Here is an 8,961-nt window from a genome sequence, read left to right as displayed (position 1 = left end):
CTCCAGCCTGGGTGGCAGAGCGAGACTCCGTCTCAAAAAAAAAAAAAAAAAAAAAGTGTCATCTCAAATTTTCTATAAATTTAATACAATTCTTATCAATGGATTTGTCATGGAGCTAGAAAAACTGGTTTTTAAACTCACAAAAATGCTGAAGTCTCAAGACCAGAAAAGGCAAGTTTACAGACATGCTACCCCAGAGTCAGGATTATTGCAACACTATGGCAAATAGTGGCATGATCTGCTACGAGATGAGTGGGACAGAGGCAGACAGCTATGAAAGAGGAGTCAGACCTCATGCACACCTCAGAGGAGGAGCCAGACCTAAAGGGAGGAGCCACATCTAAGGGGAGGAGCCAGACCTAAGGGGAGGAGCCACACCTAAGGGGAGGAGCCAGACATCAGGGGAGGAGCCAGATATCGGGATGAGCCACACCTCAAGGGAGGAGCCAGACCTTAGCAGGAAATGAAGTCAGGCAGCTCACTTTATGTGTGAATTCACAAAATAAACCAGGCCCCTCCTCACACCTTATACAAGCAGCCTTCAGCTGTATTAAAGACTCAGTGAAAAATCTAATTTTAAAACGTATCAAATGAATACAGGAAGGTGTGTCTTTATAATTTCATAGAAAGAAAACACACCCAAGGAAATACAATGAAAATATGATTCATAAGTCCACACAGAAGCACGGTGCATATAGAAAGTGCTCCTTGCTATTAAAGCCCGCGTGGCCACCACATCCTGCCAAGTCCTGACACACCTGCCTGTGTGGCGACCACCCGTGAGAGCAGGTGCTTGTGCCTTGTCACCCACATCAGGCACCTGCAGCTCTCATCAGCTTCCCACAGCCACCAGATGCACCTCCCTAAATGCCCACCCTTGCCCATCCCGCACACCCCTAACACCAGAGCAGACCGCCTGCAGCTGCAGCCACCTGGCCAGGACCTCTGCTCTCAGGCCCCATAGCCTTCTACCACCTCCTTACTCGACCTCCAGCTCCAGGTAGAGGAGCGCACACCCTGTTCCAGAGCATTCCGCAAAGGCCTGCCATGCAGTTCCCCTGTCCTTCAGACCCCTTGGCTCCTCTGCTCCATGGTTCATGCCCCACATCCTGGCAAACCCCCATCCCCAGGTTCTGGTGACCCCTCCTCCACCTCCTCCTCATGGCAGGGTCCAAGAGCCCCAGGCTCCTTCCCTCCAGGGCACTTGTAGGCACTTGCGGGTCACCTGACACTACTTTGGGTTTCCTCACCTGTGTGATGGGTGCAGCGCCGATCCTGCGGGGAACACGACACCAGGCGAGTCCACCTTCCCGGCCAGGTGAGCCTGCCAGTGCCCATCCCCGTGTCCTCTCCCTGCTGCACAGCCCTTGCCCATCCTCCAAGGAGTCCCCCTCTCCCAGCACAGCTGTCCCCGCCGCCCATCCTCCAAGGAGTCACCCTCTCCCAGCACAGCTGTCCCCTCCTGTCCATCCTCCAAGGAGTCACCCTCTCCCAGCACAGCTGTCCCCGCCGCCCATCCTCCAAGGTGTCCCCCTCTCCCAGCACAGCTGTCCCCACCGCCCATCCTCCAAGGAGTCACCCTCTCCCAGCACAGCTGTCCCCACCGCCCATCCTCCAAGGAGTCCCCCTCTCCCAGCACAGGCGTCCCCTCCTGCCCATCCTCCAAGGAGTCCCCCTCTCCCAGCACAGCTGTCCCCACCGCCCATCCTCCAAGATGTTGCCTCTCGCAGCACAGCCATCCCCAGGTACACAGACAAATCCAAGCCCCCAGGTTACGGCAGGGACTGTGGGGCAGGGCCTGCCGGAGGCCAGGGGGCAAGTCCCACCGTCCCAGGCCCTATCCCAGGAGCTGCAGTGATGCCGTGAGCTGACGTTTTCTTCCTTTCTGTGGTTCACGTGCTTTTTTGGTTTGTTTTATGAGAAAAATGCCTCCTTTGCCCAGAGAGGAAACCTGCCCCCCAGGCAAACCCCAAAGGCTGACAGGGCGGGGCCTGCGGGGGGCACACTCACAGAGGCAACCCGGCCTGGACTGCGTACGGCCCATGGAAGCTCCGGCGGTCCCTCAGGCCGTCCACCATGTTGTAATGGATCATGGACAGTGGCTCCAGGGTGCTGGAAGCAGAGGAGAAGGCGTGTATGTGTCCCCGTGTTGCAGGTGGGACAGAGCAGACAGGCAGGGTTCACCCCCCACCTCAAAGGGCCCAGCCGAGTGGCTGCAGGCTGAGTGTACATGACAGTAGGAGCTGGGCCCCTTCAGGCCCCCATGGGCCCCTCCTGCTCACCAGGGCCTCCCCGGGCTGGGCCCTGACTGGGATACTCGAGGGAGCCCCTGGGAGGTCCTGGGTTTGGGGCCGGCTGGGAGCACGGACAGCAGCTCACACTCACTCTCCCACAGGGTCCATGGCGGCCGCGTCCTTCCTCTCCGCTGTGTAAAAGGGTGGGTCATAGATCAGGAACTCTGTCTGTTGCAAAACATGGAGTTTTCCCTTAGATTTTTACCCCCACTGCAAAGCTGGGCCCAGGCACCAGGGTAAAAGGGCTGCTCAGCTGGGTCTGAACCTAACCCCAACATCCCAACATGCAGGGCAGAAGCTCCAAGCCGGGCAGAGCCGGGGGCCGGGCAGAGGTGGGGGCTGGGCAGAGCCGGGGGCTGGGCAAAAGCTCCAAGCCAGGCAGAGCCAGGGGCTGGGCTCAGCGACCCCCACCCTGGGGCCAGCTGAAGGGCAGGCAGCCATGACTGGAGGCCTTGGGGGTCTTCCCAGAGTGAGGCAGGGGTCTAAGCTGGACCCTGGAGGCAAGGAGGATTCTGTGTGGTGGACAGAGGCAGTGAAAGCAGTAGCCTGGAATGTTCTGGATGGGCCAGAGAGAAGCCCTGCACCAGGAGGGCGGAGGTCTCCACAGTACCATTAGCCATCTGTCTGTCTCTGTGTCTCTGTCTCTCTTCCATGCCTGGCATCTGGAAAAGGGCCAGAGCCATTCACGGGGATGGGTGGGGTCTAGGACCAGGGCATGACCTGAGGGAATGGGGCCAGTGAGGCTGGGCCCCAGGATGGTCATGAGAGGAGCCTCAGCCTCGAGCTCTGTGGGGGTCAGTGTGCCCCCCGAGGCCCCTCCACCACCTCGAGCTGTGGGGCCCCTGTGATTTGACTCCTCTGTGCCTCAGTTTCCTCAAATGTCAAACAGGGGCTGCCAGACATACAGATCCCCCTGTGGCTACAGTGGCTGGGAGCCAGGATTAACACCAGATGGATGGGGACAGGGCTGGCTGCCCTCGCCTCCCCAGGGGCCCGGCCACTCTGCCTGGTTGGGCTCAGGCAGGCACTCACCTCCCAGGGCACCTTCTCGTTGGGTACGGGGAAGCGCGTGATGGGGCAGCTGGGATAGAGGAGGTGCCGGGCATTCACATGGTAGCTGTCGCCTGGCTCTTCCATCTTCTTCCCACCTCCTAGCTCAGTATCTGGCTCCTCCATGGCCTTCTGGGAGGCTGGGGACAGTCAGGAAACCGTGATGTAAGGCAGAGCCCAGGCTCAGGTGCCCACCTGCAGGACAGGGACTTCCTCTGTGGTCCTTCTGCCAAAACATCTGGGCTCTACCACCTCCCCAAGCCCAAATGGCCAGGCAGGTCGAACACCAGCTCTGAAGTGAGCAGGGCCCCCAGGGAGGATGGCCATCAGAGGTCAGGGCAGTGTCCCTGCCGGCACCTGCCCCTTTGTGCAGAGGCAATCAGGGACCTCAGTAATGAGCTAAACTCACAGTGCAGTTACTGAGAGAAATGTGCTCCTTGGGGGCCAGCGAAACTCAGTGGCCCAAGGAAGGCTACTTATGTCCATTTCATAGCCAGCTGCAAATTTTGGCAAACAGACTTTACTTCTCGTCGCTCAGCCCACCTGACCAGGTTCAGACACAGTCTGCAGCTGCCCGGCTCACACCCCTGACCCCGCAGCAGGGTATGTGGGGAGCTCAGGGCACAGCAGGCCAGGCCTCCCCATGGACGTCCAGGAACCTGGTCAGGTCAGGGATCGGGCGGGGCCTCGGCACCGGCATTGGTGGGTGGGCTGAGTTCCTGAGGGCACCAGCCCTGCCAGGCCTGGGAACGGGCTCCAGCCAGTGCCTTCCTCCTGGCCAGAGCCCCGCCAGCTGCCTCTCCTCCCAACTGACCCCAGACCCAAAAGAACATAGGCGGGTGAAGACCAGCTGCTGGCCTGGCCACCCACTCACCCAGAGTGGGGACGTCCACCTCCGAGCCGAAGCCGCTGGCCCTCAGTGTCTTCACAATCCAGTGCAGGGCTTGGGCCGTCTGGGCCACCTGGAAGGCACGGCCCGAGACACATTGAGCACCTACCACCCACATGTATGGTACACATCCTACTGCCCACCGAGACCTTACTCCCCCAGCCAGGAGCCGCACCCCTGTCACTCAGCCCCTGCACCCTTTGAAAGTGAGACACCACCTCCTCCCCAGGCAGCCACCAAGCCAGCCAGGATGCTGCCCCGGGCCCACCCAGCTTCCCTTGGGGGCTGCCGAGTCACACATCTGATGATGCAGCCTGCCCAAGAGATACAACAGCGGGACTGTCACTGGACTGGACAAGTCAGAGGATGCAGCCAGCATGAAGCTGCAGCCAGGCAATTCTCCACCACAGGGAGAGGTCATGGGCCGCCAAAGCCAGAGGTTTCCAGGGTTCCTGCACCTCCCAGGACGAGCCTCCCCAGAGGCTGATGCAGCCCCCACAGGGGACGGCAGGACCATCTCACCCGTGTGGCTCAGAGCTGGGCACCCTGTCAGGGGTCCCAGCAAGGCCTAGACTAGGGAAGAGGGTGGCCTGGGCAGACCTCTGGGTGCAGCAGGCAGGACTGGTGGATGGTGGATGCCCCAGGAGCACAGAGCCCAGCCCTGCCCCACAGAGCGGCTGGGAGCAGCAGCACTGGGTGGCTGAGCCATCCACAGGGCTCAGCGCTGACCACAGAGGCTGCCGTGGCCTCAGGGGCTATCGTTGGAAAGCACGGCCCGGCCCAGCTGGTGGACGTTGATGGGGTGGGCGGGCTAGACCCTCACAGGCCATCTCTGAGTCCTCCCCACCTCGGTCTCATGGCCTCTCCAGGGCTCAGAGGCCGAGAAGGACAAACACTCTGTTTCCTGGGCGCAGCCAGGAGCACAGCCCGGCCACAGAGGCCTCAGTGCACACAGGAGCAGCTCAGTCACAGAAACGCTCGGGCAGGGTTTTCTGGAGCACACACAGGGCACCTCTTCCAGCTGGGAACGGCTGCCCTGACGTTCTGGCCTCCTCCTCACCATCGCTTCTCAGAGCCCTACTCGGTGCCACCACATGGCAGAGCCGCCCACCAGGCCCAACAGCGGCACCTCCTGAACAGAGGCCTGGACCTCAGACCCACCTGCTCCTCCAGGGAGGCCAACCTCTGCTCCATGGAGCCCGACCTCTTCAGCGGGTCCAGGTCCAGCAGGTCCACCATGGCGTCAACCCTGAAAGAGGAAGCAGCCGAGCTGGATGCACACCAGGCCTTGGGGCCCCGGGAACGCCACACTGCACTGCAGACGGCCCGGCCTCAGTCTTTGCTTCCTCTTAATATGAAACTATTTCTAACATGCATTTCTCCCATAGAACCAAACTGCCCAGGGCCCCAAAGGGAAAGACGTCTCAGCAGACGGACAGCCGAGGCTCACACGGCAAGCTCTGGCAGCCTGTCCGTCCCAGGAGAGGGGGCAGGTGAGCGAACTGAGGGAGGGCCAGGTGACAGGTCACAAACAATGAAACTTCCTCTGGGCACAGCAGAGGTTGATTTTGATGTGGGGCTGATGTGGAGAGGCACTGCTGTTCTGGGGATATTTGGTTTCTGTCGTATTTTGCAGGGATCGTGGAGCAGCGCTGTTTTTCTGGGAGTGTTTGGTTTCTGTCGTATTTTGTGGGGATGTGGTGTGGTGCTGTTGCTGGGGAATGTTTGGTTTCTGTCTTATTTTGTGGGGTTGTGGAGTGGCACTATTATCCTGAAAATATTTGGTTTCTGTCTTATTTTGCTTCAACCAGCCTCGGCCTGCTGTGTTTATGGTTAAAATAACTCTGTGGCCAAACACGAGTCTCCAGCTCTCATCTGCTGTCCCCTGGGCTCCCTCACTTCCTTGCGCCCACTGCAAGTGATATTCTTATAATACACTGAGCAACTATTTTAGTAACACAGAAATTTTCTGAGGATATGTCCCACTTTAAACAGTTATCTAGGGAAAGGGAAGAAAATGATTTCACGCCGGGCCTGGGAGTCTCCTTTCACCCACACTGCATTTCGCTTAATCCCACAAAAGCCGCTTAACTGCACCTGCCGTGTTTTCCCAGACAGCCTTACAAACATGCGAGGGCGGTTACTGGCGCCTTCTCGGACCCGTGTGATTCCACCACCATGAGATGCAGAAACTGTCCAGATTTGCAGACAGAGCTTGTCCTTGACCCCCAAAGCTCCAGCCCTGCTCTGTGGGCGAGGAGCTTTGGTGAACTCAGCTTACCTCAATGCTGCAAGTTTATGGCACCCCACGCTCATTCGCCTCCCGGGTCCCCGGCTTCCTCACTGGACCCATGGAGGGCCAGTGACCAGGTTACGGCCCTTGGTGAGGGCCGAGGAGCTCTTTCCTCACTTTCCCTGGAGCCCGTGTTCTGCAAGATCGGGTCGACTGAAGCACATCAGCTTCCGTCCCAGGCCTCTCTGCGGATGAGCCAGAGCTGCTGACCAATGGGAGTGACAGGTGAGCACACCAGCCAGCGGCCCAGCGGAAATACGTTCTGCAGGCTCATCTTGGGAAAACTTCCATTCACACACAAATATGCATCAGAGTCAGGGTCTCACCCTATCACCCAGGCAGCCTCGAACCCCTGGCCTCAGCCTCCTGAGCAGCTGGGACTCTGTGACCCCAAGTACACCACCATACCCGGCTACTCTTTTTTTTTTTTTTTTTTGTAGAGATGGCGTCTCACTATGTTGCCCAGGCTGGTCTCAAACTTTTGGCCACAAGAAATCCTCCCACCATGGCCTCCTGAGTAGCTGGGATCACAGGCATGAGCCACCATGCCTGGCTAATTGTTATTTTTATTTTTTGTAGAGACAGGGGTCTCACTATGTTGCCTAGGTTGGTCTTGAACTCCTGGGCTCAAGCAATCCTCCCACCTCAGCCTCCCAAAGTGTTGGGATTACAAGCGTGAGCCACTGCGCCTGGCCTGAAAATTTATATTTTGTTAAGTTTTTTCAATCTCAGAAAATAACTGGAGGCGCCCAACGTCCACTGAGCACCTAGACTGGGAATAGGCAGCAGACCGACTCTGAGCTTTAAGACGTCTGGGATAGGGCAGGAGCTGAGCAGCATTTGGGACTAAATTGTTTTTTGAGGTGGAGTCTTGCTCTGTTGCTCAGGCCGGAGTGCAGCAGCACGATCCCAGCTCACTGCAACCTCTGCCTCCTGGGTTCAAGTGATTCTCCTGCCTCAGCCTCCCAAGTAGCTGGGATTACAAGCACACACCACCACACCTGGCTAATTTTTGTATTTTTAGTAGAGATGGGGGTTTTACCATGTTAACCAGGATGGTCTCGATCTCCTGACCTCGTGATCCACCCACTTTGGCCTCCCAAAGTGCTGGGATTACAGGCGTGAGCCATCACACCCAGCCTGGGACTGATTCATTTGGGGCCTAGCCCACTCCCTTAAGGCAGGAGGCTGCAAAACTGCTGGGGCCTGCATTCCAGGCCACACCGCTGGCCAGTGGTGGACGCTGAGCCACCTCTCTCACTTTCCTGGGCCTCCACTTCCTCGTGGGTAAAAGTGGAAGGACAAATACCTCCCTCTGCAAAAGGGTTGAGCAAGATGATGCAGGTGAAGGGCGTGGTCCTCAGTGAGCCCTTAACACACGCCAGTCATTGTATTCCAGCCCTGACTATGTTGGTCATCAGCAGAGCTGTGGCCTTTTAGCTTCATCCTGACATGCGGAGGCCGCCTTTCAGAAACTCTCCCAAGCACCTTCCCCCAGCGTCTGGGCCCTGGGCATGGCCACTGCTCAAAGTCAGATGTCCCAGACGAGGCCATCCATCAAAGCTGTGCTTGGCCAGAGCAAGTAAGAGAAGGTTCTCAGGGCACTGCGTGGCCCCAGGTCTCTCCTCTGTAAGTGGACCATCAGAGCCAAACGTCAGGCCAAGCAGGCCTGGAGACCAGAGACCCCAGCCTCCTGCAACCCTGCCAGGCCAGGAACTAGCAGCAGTTCCAGAACTGCATAGGATTTGCTGAGTGCCTTCTAGGCACTGGGCCTGCTCTACATCCCACGATACTATGGGGAACGTGTGGGACTCTGTCCCTACTCTTACATGGAGCCTGGCTGTAGACATGACCCAACAACCCACAAACCCACCAGCCAACCAACCAACATCTAGATTCCAGAAAGACAGGGTGTGGGGACAGGGTGGGTGGAGGGCAGGAAAGGCCCTCCAATGAAGTGAGGCCTGAATAGAGAGAGACAGCAAGTCCTAACTCTCTCTGGGAGAAGACTGTTCTAGGCAAAGAGCATGCCAAGGGCTCAACTGGAAGTCATGGTGCCCAGACTCAAGCAAACAGGGAACCATTCACTCAGAATGGGAGCTACAAGGGGCTTTGACATCAGCTAGTTCATTAAGGTCCTCACATTGTCACCATCATCATTACCATTGCCATCATAATCACCATCATCAACATTACCATCATTACCACATCCACCATCGTCACCACCACCAGCACCACCACCACCATTACCACCACCACTACCATTCACTGCCACCACCATTACCACCATCAGAAGCACCATCATCACTACCATCAACACCACTGCCATCACCACCACCACCACTACCATCACCACCGCCATCACCATTTCCATTACAACCATCAAAATCACCATTGTCACATCACCATCACTACCACCACCACCACCACCACCA

At 57.7% G+C, this 8,961-nt stretch overlaps 1 protein-coding gene across 1 annotated transcript in view; it reads right to left on the bottom strand.

The window, feature by feature from the left end:
* Positions 1 to 8,961, bottom strand: part of TRPM2 (transient receptor potential cation channel, subfamily M, member 2) — a 116,824-nt gene that overhangs the window by 15,110 nt on the left and 92,753 nt on the right. The window contains exons 19-23 of the mRNA XM_011954232.1: positions 5,395 to 5,482; positions 4,219 to 4,306; positions 3,327 to 3,484; positions 2,386 to 2,462; positions 2,011 to 2,112 (exon numbers count right to left, since the gene is read on the bottom strand). Of these exons, the coding sequence (XP_011809622.1) occupies positions 2,011 to 2,112; positions 2,386 to 2,462; positions 3,327 to 3,484; positions 4,219 to 4,306; positions 5,395 to 5,482 (513 nt within the window). The remainder of the gene's footprint in view (positions 1 to 2,010; positions 2,113 to 2,385; positions 2,463 to 3,326; positions 3,485 to 4,218; positions 4,307 to 5,394; positions 5,483 to 8,961) is intronic.

Source organism: Colobus angolensis, unplaced genomic scaffold (assembly GCF_000951035.1).
Source record: "Colobus angolensis palliatus isolate OR3802 unplaced genomic scaffold, Cang.pa_1.0 Scaffold38, whole genome shotgun sequence".
Taxonomy (NCBI): Eukaryota; Metazoa; Chordata; class Mammalia; order Primates; family Cercopithecidae; genus Colobus; species Colobus angolensis.
This window is presented reverse-complemented; position numbering and strand designations above follow the sequence as displayed.